Here is a 23,707-nt window from a genome sequence, read left to right as displayed (position 1 = left end):
AGCTGTAGTGTATTGCATTCGAAATGACTTCCCGCACTAAAAAATTAATTCGCGCATGCGCAGTTATTGAAAAAAATGGCGTCGTAAAGGTGGCGCTAAAAATCGGCATCGTTGTAAAATAATTGGTCATATAGATTTCGGTAGAGTACAAATACTACTCTTGCAGTAGTTGTTGAGAATTCATAGCTCGGCAGTCCGGTCCAGTTCGTGACAGTCCGCTCCGATTCGCCGGGGCGTTTAATCCCGGTTGTTTCAACATCCACAATAATCCACCACTTACCACTACCTAGTGCTAGTGTATATATATCCATCAGTACAGTAGCTGTGATATCGATATTACGATTCCTCGGAGTTGAGGCGTCTCAGTTTGTTCAGTTCCTGACGAAAGACCAGTCCCAGTCTCCCTTAAACCGTTGCCGCGTTCATCGGACAGCAACGTCCGTGATTCGATACTCTGTTCGTGGCACGTCGCGTCGTTGGACCTTTTTTTGTTCGTCCCTCTCCTCCAACCATCACCATCACCACTACCTTCACCACCACCTGCTCCTAGATCACCACGTCTCTTTCCAGCACATAATCGTTGTCTTTTTACTCCGGATAAATATTCTCCAGAGGTGTCCAGTCACTAAAATCAATCATCTAATCCTGATAAATATATATTAAAAAAAAAAAAAAAAAAACATCTATACTAATCCAAAGAAAGGTGCGAGTGTATCATCCATATAAAATATATACATAATATATATCTACTCAAACTCCGGTTACACGAGAGACAGGATGGCGTTCAATGGGGACGGACCCCACTCGAAGAGGCAGCGGCTTGAGGAGTCCGGTCACAGGGTGAGGAGCTTCCAGACACCGTAAACCCGCGTTATTTATTTACATTTTTTGTTTATTTTTTTTTTTCTCTTTAGTCAACTCTCGTATTATCACACAATATAATTAATCACACGGTATTTAATTATAATTACTCCTATTATTATTTTTATTTATTATTTAGTTGTTATTAATTAGCAACTTTTTAGAAAAAAAATTAATAAAATTTATTTTTTAACAGATACATACGTAAAAACAGCTAGAGTACGACGTACAACATACACAGTTTAATTCACGTACAGAAAACATAACATAACATAAAACTGGAGTGGTCGTAAACTTATCCTCGGAGGTTTATAAAACTGTCCATGTCCATTATATATATATATATATATATATATATATATATATATATATATATATATATATATATATATATATATATATATATATATATATATATATATATATATATTATTATTTGTATTATTATATCGGTGGATCCAACGTCCTGGCTCATTGGGGCTCGTTACAGTTATATTAAAACGGCGGTGCTAAGTATGGTTGCATTGTACCATCGCGCGCGAACCTCCGTTTAATATATACGTGTATATAATATAAATATAAATATATATATATATATATATATACATGTATCGACGTCGCCATTGGTTTGATAAATCCACGGACCCTGTACTGGCAAGAGGAAGGATCGTTGATTCGTTAACTACTACCAAGTATCGATTCCCCGAGTAAGCCTACCGATACAATACGAATTATTAAAACGCAACCGTTGATAATTAATTATAATCGCAAACAACGATTACGTTAAAGGAGATTGATTAAATAATGAATAAAAGGCTTGTATACAATAGTGTTACTGTTTGAAAACAAGTTGAGCAAGGGCAAGTGATCGGCATCTTTGTAAACACTGCCGTCAGATCTGATCAGAAGTCGAAAGCTGGCTCGTCCTCATCCTCGTCCTCGTCGTGGTCATCGTCATCGAGTCGACAACCTGTTATCCCTGCGTGCCAGCGGCCCCGCCGCTCTCTTGTCATGGAGGTATATTGATTATTTCGCGAAGCCGGTCGCTACCGACGATACCTTCCTCTCTAGACGCTTTTTCGAGTTATTATTAATTATCACACTTATTGGTATTGTTATTTTATTTTATTTTATTTTATTTTTTTTTTTTTTTTTCAATTTATTTTATTTTATTTTATTTTATTGTTCTGATAATGATAACAATTACTGTGATTAATGTTACTGTTATTTTTATTATTGTAATATAATTACATAGACTGTAGGTATACGATTATACGATACAGTTAACACAGTACAATGCATGTTATGTCTTGTATCGATTTTCGTACGCTTAATCACGCGTATTTATTCCACCTAAATCAAACGCCTGCCTTGTAATATAATTTAATAATTTTTCATTTATATTACTAAACTCAATAACTAAAAAATTCAATTGGAATTTATTTTAGGTCCCCAGTTCAGCAGGGAAAAAAAGGTTGTACAAAAATTTAATTAAAAAGGATCATTAATCATCGAAGTTATTATCTCGATAATGGAGCTGGTTGATAAGCTCCTAATCCCGCTCGTAGAAATGTCATGCTCTAGGAGATGAAAATTAAGTTAGCCAGACATCGAAAAATTTTTAGAATGTTTTTTTTATTGAAAAAATAAATTTCATTTGTAAAAAATTTTAAAAACTACACGTACAATTTTAAAAATAATATTTTTTAATTCTAATTAAATGATAAAAAAAAAAAAAAAAAAATAAAAACGTCGGCTAACTTCAGTATCATCTCCAGGAGTCACAAAAATCTATAAATTACCACCAATTGTGTCCACTTGGATGAAATGTCTTGTAAAGACTTGAATATTAATCGTCTGTCGAATGTAGAATAGAATAGAGGCATATGCGCATATTCAACAATTGGCGCACGCGCTTCTAGCCCATTGAAATCGATAATTAATATAATTTGGCATCTCCGTAAATCGTTTACTTTTAACCAATGATACGTAAAAAAAGAAAAAGAAAATTCACCCCTCGGAGAATTATTAAAAATCGTTAAACATATTTGTTTTGTTTAACTTTTTCTTCTTCTTATTTTTATTCCTGTTAATTTATTCCAATTCAATGGAATTAAATGAAAGATAAAATATTAGATCTGAATAGCAGCTCTAGAGTGTAGTATTTAGTCGGAGTAAGATGTACATTGAATTTAATTTAAAAGCCAGCTAAAAGTACAATGATATCTTTCTGAATAACCTTTTGTTTTCTATCTCTTCTCATTCTGGTGTACTATATCTCTTCTTTAATATTAATAATGTATGTATGTATTTATCTATTGTGTAAATTTATGTAGGTATTTATTTATGAGCGATGGCGATGCGATGACATACAAAACAAGATTTGATATTATAGGTATGCGATGATAGCGAAGCCCGATCTGATTACTCGTTCAACACCGTGTCATTGTACTCCACTCCGCGGTGTTGTCTTCCGAACGTCGCACTGTAGTCGCGACATATCACAGAGTTAATAATAGAAATGCATAGAGATACAAGGAGTTATTACAACCGCGAGACAAGTTGAGTAGTCAGTTGTCCCATTCGTTTAGTTTATTCGAATGTTGATTCGCCTGAGTTACATACTTATTTTTTATTTACTCCTATTGTTTGTTTTAATTTCACTTTTATTTTTTTTTTTTTTCAGTGCTCAGTACCAAGTGTAGTTTAAATACCTCTCAGTTGCCAATAGAGTTACCCACACACTCATAAATAACTCGTGTGAAGATATAAAACAATTTATATAGACAGAAGTACCCATGTTGGTAAAAGTTTGATTTTATAGGTAATGTCTAAATGAATTAGCTAACGGATAAAACACATTGCATTGCATTAGATAAAATGTATTGTTATTATATACATACAATATAATATGTACAACATAGCATAAAGCGTATTTGTTGTTGATGTTTTGTGTGATAGCTGAGTGCTCTCAACGCATTTTAAGACCGCGAACAACGTGATGCAGCAAGTAAGTCAAGAAAGCTCTCTTGGATACTGAGCAATAAAATGTAAACATTGTTTTCACTGCTAATCTCTTTATTGGCGCGTGCTTGGCATTTTGCCAATAGCAATAGTCGTCTACTAGCTCTCAAGCTTCTTAGTCTTTATATGTATCCTTGTTGGATTTCTCCTGTTGCTGGTGAAATTGAGGTACCGTGAGGAGCCACGAATCACTGATAGATACCTAAACAAATGCTGATATAAGAGTTTAATCTTTCTTCGAATAAAACTTCCTGTTGCTAGTCAGCTGTTGACATATAATAGATATTATGTCTAGAGTATGTATAATATTTTTATATATATATATATATATATATATATATATATATATATATATATATATATATATATATATATATATATGTGTGTGTGTGTGTGTGTGTGTGTGTGGTGCTCTCAATAATAACGAATGTGGCGTTAGATCTAAAACTATTATTAAATAAACATTGTATCTAAGTTATAGTTTATTATTAACCGACGACGGTGATAGATAGATAGATTTATAGCAAGACATGATTTAACTTGTGTATGTTGAGTTGTCAAAGTTGATTGCCCGGTACAAAAAGAATAGGTTTACAATGGTTGAGCGGTTGGATGACGTCCATAAACGATTCTACACAGGGTAAACGGAGTAGACCTCCGGTTAGCTGAGTTTGTAAATTTGGATCGGGAATTTGCGTTGTTATAATGTATTTAGTGCGACCACTAAACGTAGACAACAATTAAAATCGTTTTGCCCGGGATTTACCGGTTAAATTTCTCTTTAATGTTTCTCTTAGTACATTAAATATCTATATATATAAATACAAATAATATAAATAGGACATCAATACTAGATACCTCAAATTAATTTAATATACCAATGACTTAACTGGTTGACGTTTACTAAATAATACGACTTCCTCAATCCATTCTCTCGTCCATGCGACCTTTATTATTTTATTGATATTATTACTATTGTAATAATAATTATAACTCGTCGTGATTGTTATTGAGCTCAACATCAATTTAATTTGCTGTATTATGTTTCAGAATCACGAATATAGTGGATACGGAGACGAGCCACGTCGCAAAAGGTAAATTGTTTATTATTTCATTTAGTTTTTTATCTTTGCTCTGGGCAATTATATTTAAGAGATTCTGAGATTGGAATTTTTTTTTTTAAATAAAACTTGCGGTTCTATGAAAGTTTTGTATTATTTATTGTATCTGTAATTATCAGTCGTTTTAATCATGATAATTAAATCTGTTGAATTTTATTTTAAAATTCCAAGATAATATTTCAGAAATTTATCACAATTTTTCTCTTTATTCAACGCTAAATTTGAAGGAGATATTATTCAAGCTTGTAGTAAGTATGAGCAACGGAAAAAGTGAGAAAGGTTTTACAATTGGCCATATTTTATATGAGTAATATACACAGATGTATATATAAAGTCTAAAGAATGTTATAAAAGAATGAAAATGCCAAGCTCAGAAGCTCTGCGTTATATTTTATTCATTCATATATGTAATGTAGTTGGTTGAAAATTGCTCATAAATATTTATTGGTTTTTCAGGGAGGACAATAATAAACCGAACCACGTCTTATTGTTTACTATAATCAACCCAGTTTATCCAATAACAGTGGTAAGTAAAACCAAACTCATTAAATGTATACATTATTAATGATTAATAATATTTATTAGCCCATACTCGTTAAAGTAAATATATTAAATAAGATTATTATTTATGATATTATGTATGTATGTATATCAGAGAAAGCATATCTCTCTCTCTCTCTCTCTCTCTCTCTCTCTCTCTCTCTCTCTCTCTCTCTCTCTCTCTCTCTCTCTCTCTCTCTCTCTCTCTCTCTCAGTCTGCACTCTGATCTAGCGAGCCAAAAATTTCCAAGATCGTGTGTGTTGTGACAAGTACCCACGTACACGATGCTTACTTGTATTATACAAAACAGTCCACGTGGATAAATAACGCTCATTCCACCCGTAAATTCCTCATTGACTTTGAGGCATAACGACGGCTTATTTATCAAGCAAGACGACACCGTTGTCTGGATTAAGTTGAGCGAGGTCAAGCGACTGCCAGCCGAATCGAAATCTAAAAGTCTAGCCTGCAGATGGTTAATTTTTTATGCTCTTTAAATATAGATTATTTAAAACAATAACCAGTTGGCTAATTAATATTATTAATTAATATTTACACAGAAAAAAAAAATTTCTTGAACCAAAAAAATTTGACTTCATTCAAGAATATTTTTTTTTTTTTTTTCGTGTAAGATATTTATCACATCTTGTTTTATTTTTATCTAATTTATAAACATCTGTTGTAGGAAGTACTGCACACAATCAGTGCGCCCAGTGGACAGGTACAACGCATCGTTATCTTCAAGAAAAATGGAGTCCAGGCTATGGTTGAATATCCTTTTTATTCTAAATATAAATAGAGTTAATTTTTTTTTTAAGTAAAAGCTAAATTAATATTATTCATCTTTATTTTAGTTTTTCATTTATGTTTAATTGTAAACCTTTAAAAGGTAAATGTAAGAAATGTTATGAATAGGTACAGATATATATTATCCTTAACGATTTGTTTTCTGATATTACGTTTGACTCGGTGGAGTCAGCAACGCGGGCAAAAGAAGCCCTCCACGGTTGCGACATTTACTCGGGTTGCTGCACACTGAAGATTGACTTTGCCAAGGTAAGCATAAGAAGTCTAGTCGGGGTAGTATGGTTTATTCAAAGTTAAAACGTTGACAACGTGCTAACTCGTACGCAGGTCGCGAATTATCGATCGAACGAATGAGAAAGACAGTGAGAGAGAAAGAGAAAGATGAATAGAAGGAAGATAACGTCAAAGACAAAGCGAGAAAACTAGTAGGTACTGTACGGATGTATGTATGTAGATAATAACTATGTAAAGTTAAGTCGAGAGTATCCATAGAGGACAGTAGTAAGACAGTGAGAAAGTAAAGCGAATGAGAAGATTACGGAGACTGAGAAAATGTGAGCCCAAGTATTAAAGGTAGAAGAGTAGTCCGCGAATTCGTTGGCTCGTCTTTCAACGTCTGCCAACGGTTTGAATTAATACTCTCGTTTAATGCCTCTACGCTGGGTTTAGTTATACCCTAGGCGATTTAGCAGTTTGGCGGTCTAAAAAGCACGTGAGTGCCTGCCAAAAATAGTCAGATGATTCTACTACAACTACTGGCACCACCGCTGGTGCAACCAACAACTGGTATGACTGAAACAAATATGCTCACGACTGACGACTTATGGGATCTGTTCCCCTTGACTAAATGTCGAGGAGCAGCGCATTCCTCGAGCGATAACAACCATAAAATAAACCATCAGCTCGTAATATTTTCAGCCAGTTATAGTTATTATACATTATAATCAACCGGATACTTGAAATTTAAATCGTCAATCCAAATGGTGACGCTAATGCTAATAGTAATAACATTTTACGATACATCAAACCTAGGAAACGAGCACTTATGCGTACGCTATATGTGATTTAAAACGTTGACTATGCCATCCGCTGGCAGTTGGTTCACTGGACAAATATAGCTCAAGTATTTCAGACTTGACGTTGATATGACAGGGATGCTCCAGTAGTAGGTTACATTACCAAAAAGTTTGCTATTTTTTATTCCCACCACAAGTTGTCTTTATCATGATGATAATAATAATAATCTCAATCTCAATCTCAATAATAATCATCAACATCCTCATCTACGACGGGCAAGTAATTTTCGGTAATTTCAGTTAAATATCCTATGAATCTTGTACAGTTTACACGAGTAAGCGTGATCTTAACGATTTGTCATTCGTTTCTCTCCATCAACTCTCACACTTAGCTTCATCCCGGCCTAGTCCCTCTACTCATACTTTCATTGCGGTTATACATATTTTATGAGACATTTATAGTCAATTTAGTGGATTTTAACTTGTGTGTATAAAAACAATTATTATTGTTATTATTATTATTATTATTATTATTATTATTATTATTATTATTATTATTATTATTAAAACAGTCTATTATTTTGATATGTTTCAGCCGACGAAGCTTAATGTATACAAAAACGACGCAGAAAGCTGGGACTACACGACACCAGCATTGGGTAAGCTTTTAAGCTCTCTCTCTCTCTCTCTCTTACTTATTCTTCTGATTTACTCAGTCAATCATTCACCCACTCGCTCAGCTGCTCACTCACTCGAGAGCAGTGGAACTTTGGACCGATCGAGAGTCGCTCTGTCTAATATGTCGTTTTTCTACCTTAAAACCTTTTTTATTTAAAATTTTTATTTTATTTAACTGTAGAGATGGAGAGAGTACTTTTGGTCTCTTTTCTACCATCAATATTTCGCCAATGCTGCTATTGCAACTGATGCTATTCTGGTCCTCGTTTCCTCTCAGCTTGGCCTCATGCTCCATCAGCCTCTCTACTACTTCTATTTCCAACTCATTGCTTCCTACCCGCCCCAAGCCTCCTCCATCCCTCGCTCGGGAATCCTACCCTACTGTGTTATCCCTGACATGCACCAACACTCTTTTATCGCCATTAGCCGCCTTCAGCCTATCTCTCTATAGCTCTATAGCTCTATACCTGCCTAGTCGGTTGCTGCCAGCCTGCCAAACTGACAACTATCGAATTGGAACTCCTCGGGGCAGAACATTGTCCCACTGCTAAAAATCACTGACAAACACTAAAAGAAGTTACGTTTTAGATCCACCAATTCCCGGGCATATGTCACTAGATTCTCTGACGTGTGGACGACTTTACCACCGCCCCGAAGAAAATTCAAGCGAATAAACGCACTGCCAATAATTTTCTTTCACCTATACTACATATAGAAAATTTCTATCTATCTATATGTCTTCATATAATATCTCTATCTTTTACGATTACTTTTTTTGACTACGCCCTCTAATCCACAACTGTTATAACATTATAACTATATATTTAATCCTTTAATCTCTCAAACTGTATATCACTCTTGCTCTTTCTCTGTGATCGGTATTTGTCCGCTGTACCAATTCCCGGCAGATATTGTCATTTGGAAAAATATACGCGGGCTTACGTGAGAATCCATGATAAATGCCACAGTTACACACAGCATTTTTTTTTTTTTTTTTAAGTTATTTTTTTAATATATCTTTACATTTTAATTCGTTATTACACTAAATGTCGCATGGAAGCATTTTGTAGATATATTTATTTATTTTAACAATTAATTATACATGGAAAAAAATTTTTTATATAGATTAGTAATACTGTTTAGCATTGTAAATTAAATATATATCGAATTAGTTAACATATTTAAATTATGTACATATTTTTACGCTTAAATATATCGACCCTAGATTAAATAATAAATTTTAATTATTATTATTGTTTGGTAGTAAATTTAATCCTTTTAAAATAATTTATGCTAACGAAGATAAATAAAAGTGGAAATTTTTTTTTTTTTTTTTTTTGGAACATTTAACATTTAAATCTTATATATTTAATATTTATTATATACATATCTAGACTTTGAATTTAGACTCTGGGAAAATTTATGCTAAATAGAGGAAAACTCAACATAAATTATTTTACTAAGGATTATATTATATTGTGTGCAGAGTTATAAGATTGTCTGCTTCGTAGACCTTAAGTCAATAGTTTTTTAGATGAGTTTTAATTTAGAACATGCTCATTATAATATTTAAAAGGAACTAAATTTTTTTTACACTGATGAACAGTATTATTTATTTAAGTTAATTAATATTTTATTACTTTCCGGCGGATCTGGAAAAATTAAAAAAAAATTCTGTGTATTTTTGTGAATTTTCCACATCAAAAAATTAACCGAGAAATTTAAAATGTTTTATTCAGTTTTTGTAGTTTATAATAAAACGGAAGTTTATTTCTACTTTAAATTCCAGCAGTTTCAGTTATAAATTCTAAGTAAAATATTGAAGGTGTAAAAAAATGACACGATATGTTTTTTTTAGGAAATTGAATTTTATATAAAAAAGATTCTTATCAATTTTATCGTATCTCTTCTCTCAGACGGAATTTCAATTTAAAGTATAAGCTTGGAATGATCACAGTTGTAAGCGCTTAAAAAAAGTTTAAAATCAAAATTCTGGTGAAAATATTTTATCGTAGGTACATAAAAAATTTTTATTTAACTTTTTTTTTTCTCTTTATAAAATAGTTTGTCAATTTTAAAGTATTAATTTAAAACACTCAATTAAAAACTTTACTAAATATTTCTCGGCAAGTTTGTGTTAAATTATTTTACTATTTTAATTATACAATTATAAAAGTAAATAAATTTATCTCAAAAAGTCATAAATATACAGTGTAATTAATTAAAATAATTATAACTGTGTAAACAGATCCGTCAGAGTTAATAAAACTTAAAAAATAATGATAATAATAAAAGAAGAAAAAATTTTTTTCCAATTATATTATATACTGACATAATGTATTATTATATAAACTAATATTTAATATAAATAGTGAATCATTGTCGCATTGAGCTTCCAGATACACATCAAACCTCCTAAGTACACATCGCGTTTATAAACGGTATATATATATATATTTGTATAAAATATTTATATATTTACTTATTGCTTAAATAATTTAGTGAAGTACTTGTCACAACACATGATGGATATCCCAGTGTATATTTAACATAAACACCACGAGAAAAAATGTAGCGAAATACTAAAATAAATAATAACCGGCGTTAAAACTTTTAAACATCATCCAACACAAATGACAAACATATAATTTGTCATTGAATCACGCCATCAAAGATAATATATAATAAAGAAGACACACAACAAATAAAATACATCACCAGCCTGCACTCAACTTTAACACAAGGACCACAAGATACAACAAGTTAATAATATTATATACCGGTGATCAGCGATTAACTCCACACATCTAATCTCTCAAACACGAAATTATATTATTATCATTAATAATAATTATTATTTTTATTACCAAAAAAAAAAAAAAAAAAAAAAAATAACGCGTTAAAATTTCAGTATAAATATTAAAAATTATTTTTTAACGTCAATTTTTGTTGTGAGACCTGTAGTAATTTAGTGAAAGATGCTTTCAAGAATCGTACCGTCAATTATCGCTTGAAGAGCCGGCCGAGACATAAAGGAACCAAAAGAAAGTTATTTATACTGAACGCCAAAGGGATGGAGACACCACTAAAAAAAATAATATAATAATAAAATTAATAATAATAATAATAATAATAATAACTTCAGACGAGTGAAAATGAATGAAAAATAGAGTAAAAAAAATACGGAAAGCTAATATATTATAGAGTGTTAAAAACTGTAAATATGTATTTATATATATGCCTATGTATACGCATATATATTAATATATGTCTACGTAGACTAATTAGTTACGTAACTGTCACATAGCTCACAAGATCCTCACATATGTCACACATACTACGAGTAGAGTAATTAATATACGGCAATCGGACCCTCAACAACTTCCATTCACCAGCATCGATATACGGTTATATATATATATATATATATATATATATATATATATATATATATATATATATATATATATATATGAAACAACAACTCACCTCTACTCATGTAAATGCATTTTATAATATATAATATTTATATACTACAGATGTACTAATAATTGAGAACAAACAATACTTTTACGTCGCATCATAAGTTCACAGTAACAATGATTAATTCAAACAAACCATTTATAGAACTCTAATAAAACATTTACATTTATGCATATATGTGCTTTATTAGATATATGCATCGTGTATATGCAGATTAATTACCAAGTGGTTTTAGTAGTAATATATTAATAATTATTTAATAAATAACAATCATAATATAGTGATTCGCGCTGATGTGATCAAAAATGAATGTGTTTTTATTTTGGCAATATTAAAAATTTTTTTTTTTTAAATATTAAAATGTAAGAAAAAAAATTTATATAATTATTTGAATTATAGTTAATAAAATTAAATTTTTATTATGAACATAAAATATTTCTTCAATAAATTTATAATTAAAAAACATTTTATTGGTGAAGAAATAGTGAAGAAATAAATTTTTATTTAACATATCGCCTAGAATGCCGACGCGGGTTTCTGATCACTTAAGCGACACTATATTAATTAATAAAATAAAATAAATAATAATAATAATAATAATAATCATAACAAAATGTTATATTGCATATTTTGTAATAAAGGCTACCAATGCACTCACAGACAAACATTCGACGGATGAACCTATCGACCACTGCTATCGCCCCGCCATCAAAAATACCGAGTCTACAAAAATCGAGAAAAATATTAAGAAAGAAAAAGAGAGAGAGAAAGAGAGCTTAAATAAAATAAAATAAATAACCGGAGCATACAAAGTAGCAATTCCTCCCGTTCATTGACACTTAAATTAATATAAAATAAACACAAGTGCCGGCCGAGGTCTTAAACAATAAATTTGTCCCGGTGAATGAAATAAACACAGATGTAATGATAATAATAATAATTATTACTTGTTAATGATAATTATAATAATCAACAAAAAAAAAAAAATTAAAAAAAAAACATTTGGAAAAAAACATGTGCACGGATATACAAGAATAATTCGGAAGTGCAGAAGATTGCAGGTGAAAGATGTTATGTTGGAATGTTTGTCTGTGTGCAGATGCGGCCATCAACTACTTTGTTGACTTGAGGCGATGATGATGATGATGATGATGATGATGATGATGATGATGGTGATGGTGATGATGATGATGTTGGATTTGCAATCGACTAAAGAGAAATTGAAAGGTCAGGTGATCTCGATCAGGTCTGGTGAGTGTACAGCACTTTAGGTAGGTTCTGCAAGTACTTTTGACGATCCAGATCAGAACCTCCGCTTGTACTTGTGCTGGAGATATTAAACAGAGGCTTCTTCAACAATTATTTTCGCAACTGATCAGCTAATTAACGGTAAGTCGAGTAATGCCGCTTGCTTGCCAACCAAACAGTTAAGTAGTTTTTAAGCAGACATTTTTATTGTTTTTAATTATTTAAATAATATTATTAAATAATTATGTTCAATAATGATTTTGATAATTAAAAAAAATAATTAATTTTATTATATATTATTTGTATATAAATATTAGTTGCTGGATGAGGTGATAGATCGATAGATCGATATTGCAATAAGTTTGTAGAGCCGCGGTTTCACTGACAATGTTGCTGGTGGTTGGCTGTGGTTACATTCTCAGTTTTAAGACGAAAAGAGTAAGAGCGAAAGATTAAATATATACGACAGAGGAGAGATGAGAGATGAGAGACGAGAGTGTGTGTTTGGTCGCGATAACCGTGCTTACCGAGCAAATTACCTCTGTTTAAGGTGCAGGGGCCCACCAAAAAGAACCAAACACCAACGGACGACCGGCGCCGCTTCTTGCTGAACCGAGATATGGAGCAGCCCCACAGCCATATGGTAACTTTTTTTATTATTTTACTTAACATACTTTTCAATTTTTTTATTTTTCTTCTAGTTACATGAAAAAACATTGATTTTCTCAGAATCCTGGGAATATTTTATTTTATGATGGTGTTAAAGTACCAGAGGTTCACTTTTTGATTAATTACACTGAAAAAAAAAAGTATTTTTTTCTTCAAATACATTTTTTGCTCCAGTAAAAATATAAAACTTAGATGAAATTTATTTAATTTCACTTACACTGAGAGAAAAAGTCGGCAATGTTGTAATAATAAAATTAATTTGATTAAAATTTTATTTCTTAACTGAAGAAATAAAAGTTTTTCTCAATGTAACTTTTTTGTTGAAAGAAATAATTTTGTATAGACAACTTACAAATTTTTATAAAAAATTTTAACAATTTTAATTTTTAAAATAATTTTAATTTTCAAAAATTGAAAATTTTAATTTATAAATATTGAATAACATTTTTTAAATATTTATTTGTATTCTAAAAAGAAAAATACTTTTTTTTTTTTTTTTAATTTAAATTGAAACTCTGATTTGAATGGAGAAAATATAAAAAGATTTTATGATAACTTTTTTAAAAAAAAAATTATCTCTATGTTTTTTTATCGTAAAGTTGATAATGAATTTTTGAGTAAATTAAAGAAAGTAAACTTTTAATTTCATACACTGAAGCTATTTATTAAATTGGTTATTCAGGAGATTAAATTAGAGGAAACGTCTAATTGCTTCGAGTTGAACTAAAAAAGTAAAAAGTAAATTTCTCAGTAATTGCCGTCTTTTGTAATTAACGAATGTTATTAAAGTTTAAGAAGTTTGTTAAAATATAAATCTTGGGAGTTTAATACTTGTGGTTAATTTAACAAACTTTAATAACGTTGAATTCTTTGTTGGCCTTAGGCTCGACGCCACAAGTGGCCTTTCCACCCGGGCACGATCGCTACGAGGAAAGCTTCAATGGTCCCGCTACCTACGCGGAGCCTTACGAGAGGTATGGGTTAAAGGGCGACTTTAGCGGGCGAGAGCCTCTCCATCCGTCTCCAGCTAGACCTGGTTATGTTCCAAGTCTCGGACAAACGCCGCCGACAAGTACTCAAGGCTCGGTTATGATGGTTTACGGTCTACAAGCTGACAAAGTCAATACTGACAAACTCTTCAACCTCTTCTGCCTCTACGGCAATGTCACCAAGGTAAATACACTGGCTCACAATTGTTATTTCTCCTTTTCTCAGTCAACGTTTGTTCTTGTTATATAAGGGAACCGGTAATTTCATACTGTACACCTCAAACGCTATGCGCTTTCGCTTGAGCGTTATTGTTGCTCATTTTAATCGCTGCGATTCTTAAAAATTTATTTAAAAAAAAAAATTTTCATTTTTTTGACAAAAAATTAATTTATTTAAAATTTTGAACAATTTTATTTCTTTGAGTAAAAAATAAAATTAAAAAAAAAATTAATTTCTTATTTTTTTTTTTAAAGAAATAATTTTTTAAAGCAATATGAAAATTTAATACTTTTTATAAATAATATAAATTTTATCTTAAAATATTTATTATAGCAAAAAATTTTAATAAACTCAAAGTTTTATTATAAAATATTAATTCTGTTGTTAATCAAATTAAATGTAAAGTTACTTAATAAGACTGAAGAAATGAGTAATAGTAATGTCAAAATAAGTGAACTTTTGATATCAATCCACTTTATTATATTAAATCAAACATTATGAAAATTACCTGATTAAGAGTTAACATATGCATTTAAGGTGTAAAGTCTTTTAAGAGAAAAAGGGAATCTCATGATCAAGAAAAGGAACATGCTCTCCCTAAGGAGGTCTTTCAGAAACTCTAATTCATAGTCAAGAAAGTCATCGTGTGCAACAGATTAACCCAAATCTTATTGTAAAAGTTTTTATCAGCCTTTGGGAATAACTTAATTGATTATTCCCTTAAAGGATAAATTATAAAATAAATTCCAGAGTAATTTTAAGCCAAAAAGGTGACACAAAGTAAAGTTATACGCGGGACCTAAATTTTCATAATGTCAAAGAATTTATCAACCCTCTATTCATTTAAAATTTCCATATTCTTTTCATTACCCTACTATTGTTAAAACTCTGCTAAAATTATAAGATTTAAGTTCTTGTAAAGAATCAGTATCTAAAAATTCAAACTTTTTTTTTTTTTTTTTTTTTTTTTTCAGGTTAAATTTTTAAAGACAAAAGAAGGATGTGCCATGATTCAAATGGGTGATAGTATCGCCGTAGAGCGGTGTCTTCAGAATTTGAATAACGTAACGATCGGGACTGAAGGTAAACTTCAGCTCGGGTTTTCAAAACAAGCCTTTCTCGCAGACGTAACCAACCCTTACGTGCTACCGGACAAGACCGCAAGTTTCAAAGACTTTACCGGGAGCAAAAATAACAGATTCTTAAACCCAGCCATGGCTAACAAAAATAGAATACAACCACCGTCAAAAATAGTCCACTTTTTCAACACACCGCCAGATCTCACCGAGGAGACAGTTAATAAAGTATTTGTCGAACGTGGAATAGAGACACCCTTAACCATAAAGCTGTTTCCACTCAAGTCAGAGCGCTCTTCCTCGGGGCTTATTGAATTCAGCAGTGTAGGAGTTGCCGTAGCTGCGATAATGGAGTGTAACCACACAGCACTGGAGAATAGCAGTAAGTTTTAGAAACTAGAGCATTAATACTATTCATTAAATAACTTTCCAATCAAATGGAGAAGCGGCATAGAAGGAGTTGATAAATACAATAGAATAGACAGAGTAAAAAAATCAAACTATTATTTTTCTCCTACACTGATAGAAGGCTTTATTAACTATCAATAATTTAATTTATTTGGAGACAATTATTTAAGTTCTTAAATTTTAGTAAATTTTTTTTAAAACTCAATAAATATTTATTAGTGAATTTGTTTCACTTGCAACATCATTTTTTTAAAGATATAAGCTCATCCCGATGTTACACCCATCGAGACCTTTCATTTGAGTACCCACATTAATTTTTCATATATTTTATATATTTATATATATGAATATATCAAAAATATATAAAAATGCATGTGGGTACTCAAATGAAAGCTCTTGACGAGTGTAACATCGGGATGAGCTTATATTTTTAAAAATGTCAATATTTAAAAAATTACAGTGCAATTTAACAAAAGTAATTATTTAATAAATTAAATCCTATGATTTAAAAAAATCATTTATGAACAGTTAATAAAGCTTATTAAATAAAAATAAATTTTTCTATCAATGTATAAATTAATTTTTCTTGTTTTAAACTAGATGGCAAGTTTCCGTATATAATGAAGTTGTGCTTCTCATCATCGCGTACGATACCGGCAAACTTTCCACCCGCTGGTGCCAGCGCAAATGCATCCAGCGATTCACCCGGTAACGGTCACGCTAAAATGCAACAAGACTCTGAATAGAACGTCGAACCCCAGGGCCAGCGCGAGCATCCTTTTATCAGCATCCGTCATCATCAGCAGCAGCTTCATCATCATCATCAGCAACACCATCTTCTACATCAACAGCATCAGCAGCAGCATCAATCACCGCAGCAGAAGCACCATCAACAGCAGCAGCAGCAGTATCATCCGCACACTCATTTTCGGCATCATCGTCTCTCACAAGGTCAGACACAGGGTCAATATGGCCTGCATGAGTTATGTGTCACGGTAGGAACGGGCGTACATCCCCCGACAGCCATAGCTTTATCTCCCGTTTTACCTCCGCCACTTCCTCCTTCCTGTCACCTTCTTATCACGACACCGAGTATCTATTCAGGCGTACAGCGAGTGTCTCATCAGGCGCCCCCGCCTCCTCCTCCTCCTCCTCCGCCGCCTACTCCCGGAGCGCCGCCACTTCCGACCCCTGCGGCATTACCACCGCAACCGTCGCTTCCTCCATTATCGTCACAGCCGCTGGCCGCTTTCTGGCCCTACGGATAAGAGTATCTAAGTTTATATACTTTCTGCTGTCAAAACAGAAGGATTTAATATTTAAAAAAAAGGGAAAAATTAATAGTAATAAGTGTAAAAAAAAAAAAAAAAAAAAAAAAAATAATACGGTAAAATTGCATATAAACAAGTGTAAAAGCTAAAATAATACTAATAAAAGATATTTAAGTAAAGAGTAAGAATAAGAAAGTTTAGATGAAGAAAAAATATAAAAATATACAAGGCTGGACCAACTATATCCAGACGTAGACATGCCTAGAGGTCCCTCGTCCCGTTTTTTGATTAATTAGTACTGCCGTGGTTCTGGTTAGTTTTTATAAATCATCGATTTTTTATCATTCAACGGGAAAACATCACAATTATTACAATATAACGTGTGATAGATTGCCACTAAATTTTAGAATTGCTTTTTTTTTTGTCTCAGATACATATCAAATCACGTGGCAACTACGTTTGCTGATTAGACGATTTTTTGTCGTTTATAATAATATTTATAAATAAATAAATAATGTAATAATTATTATGATATATAATATTAACAACGAATGTATGACTTTTCTTACGTTCGAGCTATATATTCTACAAAGTGTCATCTACTATTCTTTGCTTTTAATAAAGAAAAAAAAAAAAGAAAAAAAGAAAACATAAACACCTGAACCACGTGCTATTAAATATATTACTGCCGTGTTTATAATCATTTAAATTACCGTCCAGGATTACTTTGACAGGGAAAATAAATATATTACAATAATAAATAATATAAATTATAGATAAAAAATAAGTAATAGTAATGGTATATTGTCAAGTAATGTTGGATTGGTGTATTTAATTGGTTAAACTGGATTTAGAACGATGATTACGCGACTTTACGCGATGTATTTTTGGAGCCACCTCTAGTCCCCGATACTGCGCACCATTTCCGATGATAATTGCCGCTGCTCATTTATTTACCGCGTGTAGTACCGATAGATTGATTAATTAATTCGCGAACGTTTATTGTAAATTACAAATTAAATTTTTTTTAGATCATTTTTTAGTTTTTTTTTTTTTTTATTTTACAGGATCGAAGTATTTTTAGGAAGCTTAGCAAGCGGCAATAAATTGTCGTGACTCTTTTATGAATTTTAAACAAAAAAAAAAAAAATATATATATATATATATATATATATATATATATACATAAATATATCTTCTTGACTGCTATATTTAAGAACAATAAATTTTATCTTATCACTTTCCGCTCACACTTGCGGTGGGCTGTAGTGTTCAGATTTCCTAAAAACTTTGAAGTAAATAAATAAAATTGAAGAAATGGAAATAAAAAAAAAAAAAATAAAATAAAAAAGTATATACTCGATACTAAAAATTCCTTATTCGATTTGTAATAGTCGAATCACGGACTGTGAACTGTGAATTGAATTTTATATACAAAAATAATAAAACAATTACCTTGAAGACAACCGATATAATTAGTATCTCTTGGCAATATTTTGTCGGGTCAAGGGATGTTTTTATAATAAAACTATAAAATAAAAAAAAGGAAATAAATAAGATTTAAAAATAGTGAAAAAAAATGAAAAAATTCAGATTTTAGATCTTGGAATAAAATAAAATAAAATAAAATTTTGATTACAATTAATAAGCGAACCAATTGACAACGCTATCAATTAAACTCTTCTAAATTACTCTATAATTGCTAAATATACACATAAAAAATATATCTAACATAATGTAGACGCAACTCGGCCATGCATTATATAATAATGACTACAAATATAATATTAATGAATAATAATTATAATGGTAAATACTTAAAGTAATAATTGCCCGGGCATTGTATCCCCCATGACGTAGACAGACAGAAATAATAAATATCAGCGCCAATTTGAGTTCACTGATCGTGCGAGAGATGATGAGTGATTGCGCGTGTAAGATTTTAAGCGAAAAAAAAAAATTAAAATAAATAAAATATAAATGAATTTAAAAATTCATTTGAGTGAGAAAGGAATTTATTATTAAGATAAAGAATAAAAAAAAAAAAAAACAAATAATTAAGACGATTTTATTTAAAAAAAATGATGAACAAATTTATATTTGAGGCGATTGTAAAATATTTAACTAGAGTATTTGATAAAAATAATATTGTATTGCGTAGTTTTGGTTTTTATTATTGAAAAAAAAATTAATTTAAAAAATTAAAAAACAAAATTAAGTAATACAATGTCTGATGTCTGTAAATAGATAGCTTCAACGATGATTCGCGATGATCAAATGAACGGAATTGTTTTGGAAAGTGCTTAAGTAGCCTAACAAAATAATAATAATATTAATAAATAAATAAATAATATTTAAAAAAAATTATGGACTAAATAGAGACAAGTATCGTCGTTCCACGGACGTTTATATACGCTTCGTATTTTATATTTACAATTAAATTGTAATTAATTTTAATCTTTCAATCAATTTTATTAATATTGACGTTACTTTTTGCGATTTATTATTCTTAGTAATTTTATTGCCATAATTTTATTATTTTATTTCGTCACCAATTAAGCTACTGGCGACGAGTTACAGGCTGAGAACTCTTGAGCGGTGAAGACCGGGTTCGAATCTCCGCGCCGGTAAATTTATCATGTTGAGTTAATTGTCTGTTATTTTTAGAATTACTACACGCCTAAGTGTAGAATCATATCAATTTAGTGTAGAATTAATGATGAAAAAAATTAAATTAATCATATAGACATCCAGCGAATTTTTAATTAATGATTAATATAATTAGATGGCGAGAATAATGTCATATCGTAAGTAATTGTAGGTGTATTGTATAGAAAGTATAAAAAAAGTAATTAGGAGTTTTGGAATTCAATCAAGAGAGTATCGTCATTATTATTTTATTTATAATTAAAAAAAAATTTTTTTTCATGAATTTATTAATTTTAAAAAATTATTATTTAAAAAAAAATTAGTTTTTTTTTATCATGTAGAAATATCGTTTGGATACGGCTGTGAGAAATATTTGGCAAAAAAATCATTTTTTTGAAAATTAAAAAAATAATAATATATATTAAAATATCAATATAAATATATATATATATATATATATATATATATATATATATATATATATATATATATATATATATATATATATATATATATATATATATATATATATATATATATATCCTCGATTTACAATTCACACGACAATATATTATTAATTATTATCATTATTATTATTATTATGATTATTGACTAACACTTAAAAAAATCAAGTCAGTTGAAAATAATATTTTATAAAGAATTTTTAAACAAAAAAAAAATAATTCACAACAATGGAAAATTTTTTAGCAACTGATTATCATTATTATAATTAATCCAACAATTATAGAAATCTGGCTTAGATATTTTTACGCGCCAGATTAATTTTAATCAATCAATTAAATTAAAATAAAATATGATAATGATATAAATACTTTATGATTAATCAACAGAAAAATTTTTTTTCTTTTTCTATTTATAAAAAATTATAAAAAATAAAACTTAAAAAAAAAAAATGCGCGTAGAGCATATAAATAAATTATCTTAATTGACTCTGTAGTCATTGAGACGCTTAAAACGATGCCCTCGTGATTAAAATCACGCTCCAACGCTAATAAATATAGTGTCGCTTTTATTCAAGAGCAGACTTTTAATAAAAATTAAAAAGCCAAAAAAATAAATAAATAAACTGAGATGAAAAGTAAAAGTAAAGTATAAATAATTGAAAAAAAAAAAATAAATAAATAAAAGTAAAGTAATAATAAATTTTAATTTTAAGAAAACAAATAATAAAATACAAAAGATATCTTCACACCAGACTGTCGCTTATTTTCTGATAAAACACTTGTACATTAATCAATTAATTAATTATTAAATTAATTAAATAATTAAAATGTAAATTTGCTAACTTATAAAATTTTAGTGCGTATTACAACGAACTGGTTTTTGTGACCCGATATTTTTATCGGATTAATGAAAGTGATGAAGAAATATTTTGTCTACTGTAAATGTAGCGATACTGTTGATAAATAATTTACCAGATAAAAAATAAAAAATACTTTTTTAATGTTTTAGTGAGTAATAAAATAAATTTTTTTGTTAATAATTAAATGTATCGCTACATCAATGTAATTTTTTTGTGTATTATATCTGTGTGCCCGTCTCTTGACGACTTGAATTTGCGTTTGCTCTCATTTAAATAAAATAAAGTTATAAAACAAACTAATTAAACAAAAAAAAAAAAAAAAAGACATACCGAAAGATATTAAACTCTACTGAAGAAAAATATAAAATTTAAATTACAAAAAGCGTAAATTTAATGGCGCTACGATGAAGACTATACCATACACCGGCAGAAAATTTAAGTCAATAAATAATTACGCTAAATTGCCAATTATTGTAGCATTGTTTTAAAAAAAATTAGTTTGAAATTTATTATATATGTATATATATGTACAATTGTGGTCATTAATTTAAGTATGTTTTTAATTCTTATAAAATTAGCCGATTGGATACTTTGTGAATTGTAAAATTAGCCGTTTTTAAATTTCTTGTAATTCTTGAATGGATCGTCCGATCAAAAAAATGATTTAAGGCATCTAAAAGGACTTCCATAAATTTAGTTTTTCTAAAAATTAGAGCAGATTTGACTGCACCATTAAAAAATTATAAGAAGTTTAAAAACGGCTAATTTTATAAATGACTGAATTTCCATTTCGCTAATTTCATTAATATAATTTTTGAAAAAAAATTTTCAGATAGTAGCTAGTATAATTCAGATTATACTGGTTGATATCTGAATTATAATCATTATAATCTCGATTATACTGGGTGATATCTGGATTATATTCATTGTAATCTGGATTATATTAGATACTATCTAAAATTTTTTTTACTCAGTATAATCTGGGATGATATCCAGTGTCATCTTATTCTTTCCGTGTAGTTTACAAACGGCTATTTTCCAGTAATATTAAAAACATACTTAAATTAATTACCACGATTGTATATATATATATATGAGTACAGTTATATATATTTTTTTTAATTGCTATAGTTTTTTGCAGTATTAAGCAATCATCTTCCGGTGAATGGGATACAAATTATGTACAAAATCAAATCTTATTGTATTTAACTTAATCTGATACATATATTACATATATATTAAACCACAAATATTCACACACGTATATATTTTACAAATATATATATATATATATATATATATATATATATATATATATATATATATATATATATATATATATATATATATATATATTTATATAAATATGAATATATAGATATACACCTACGTCTTGTATTAAAATAATAAAATGAAGACGAACTTACAGAAAATAGCGGTTAAAGTGTGAAAAACATTTTTAACTTCTATAATGGCTATTATATCAAGGTTGTGTGAAGAAAAAAAAAACTAACAAACGATTTATAGTGTCGATAATTATTCTAAAAAGTGGGCGAAAGTTTAAAATAAAATAATACTGCATATCTATCCATCTATGTGTATATATTTGAAGAAATGAAGAAAACTTTTTTGTCAAATGATAATGTAGCATGTAATTATTATTATTATTATTTATAAATTCTAATTTTTTATAAAAAAATTGGAATATATACATTAATTAATTAATTGATTAATTAATTAATGGACATTGAGTCTTTAAAAAAAAACAAAATGGTATTAGAATAAATGTCTTGTTAGTAATTAGTATAGAAAAACATATCGCTATTATATCATTAATCATTTATATAATTTAATTATTAATTATTAAATAATATTAATTATTAGGTTATTATTAATTGTTATAATGTATTGTCATATTATTGGTTGTCATCTTCGTCGACAGTTGATTATTATTATTGTTCAATTTATATATTTAGTTGATTATGTTTGTAAAAAAAAAAATTGTAACGACTGAAGGCGCTATCGCTGATAAATTACTCTCGTAAATTAATTAAATCACAAAATTTTTAATTACACATTTCTTCTGGCAATTAACAAAATTTATATACAATATTTATTTTGTAGAATAATTAATTTAACAAATTGCAGATAATTTTAAGTAATAAATATTTTTAAAAATGTGATGAAGATAAATTTATGGGAGTAATTAAAATGGCAATAGTCTTCAGGAGAGCCAAGTATTACCGGTGACATTTACCTGCCCCTCCCTACATATCAGATTGTAGTAAATCCAAACTATCTTCTGTCATATCAATGTATGTA

General features: G+C 29.3%; 1 protein-coding gene across 3 annotated transcripts; it reads left to right on the top strand.

The window, feature by feature from the left end:
• Positions 1 to 5: 5 nt before the first annotated feature.
• Positions 6 to 18,199, top strand: Sm (heterogeneous nuclear ribonucleoprotein L). Of its 3 annotated transcripts, none has more exons than XM_074242115.1 (10): positions 6 to 840; positions 4,936 to 4,979; positions 5,463 to 5,532; positions 6,233 to 6,318; positions 6,507 to 6,603; positions 7,966 to 8,029; positions 13,336 to 13,422; positions 14,332 to 14,621; positions 15,632 to 16,115; positions 16,742 to 18,199. In XM_074242115.1, the coding sequence occupies exons 1-10, from the start codon at positions 778 to 780 to the stop codon at positions 16,885 to 16,887; spliced, it is 1,431 nt and encodes a 476-aa protein (XP_074098216.1). In that variant the 5' UTR covers positions 6 to 777; the 3' UTR covers positions 16,888 to 18,199. The 3 variants fall into 3 exon arrangements, with proteins under 3 accessions (XP_074098216.1, XP_074098215.1, XP_074098217.1); XM_074242114.1 differs by having other exon boundaries at positions 9 to 840; positions 13,330 to 13,422; XM_074242116.1 differs by lacking the exon at positions 6 to 840 and adding an exon at positions 1,415 to 1,878 and having other exon boundaries at positions 13,330 to 13,422.
• Positions 18,200 to 23,707: the final 5,508 nt, after the last annotated feature.

This window comes from Cotesia typhae, unplaced genomic scaffold (assembly GCF_013202065.1).
Source record: "Cotesia typhae breed Kobodo isofemale line unplaced genomic scaffold, CoteBio_Ctyphae contig_4, whole genome shotgun sequence".
Taxonomy (NCBI): domain Eukaryota; kingdom Metazoa; phylum Arthropoda; class Insecta; order Hymenoptera; family Braconidae; genus Cotesia; species Cotesia typhae.
This window is presented reverse-complemented; position numbering and strand designations above follow the sequence as displayed.

Excerpts from the sequence above, each read along its gene's own strand:
- Sm (XM_074242114.1), top strand. The coding sequence starts at position 778 with ATGGCGTTCAATGGGGACGGACCCCACTCGAAGAGGCAGCGGCTTGAG. Across the intron at positions 4,980-5,462 it reads GACGAGCCACGTCGCAAAAG|GGAGGACAATAATAAACCGA; the intron begins GTAAATTGTTTA and ends TTGGTTTTTCAG. Across the intron at positions 16,116-16,741 it reads CACAGCACTGGAGAATAGCA|ATGGCAAGTTTCCGTATATA; the intron begins GTAAGTTTTAGA and ends GTTTTAAACTAG.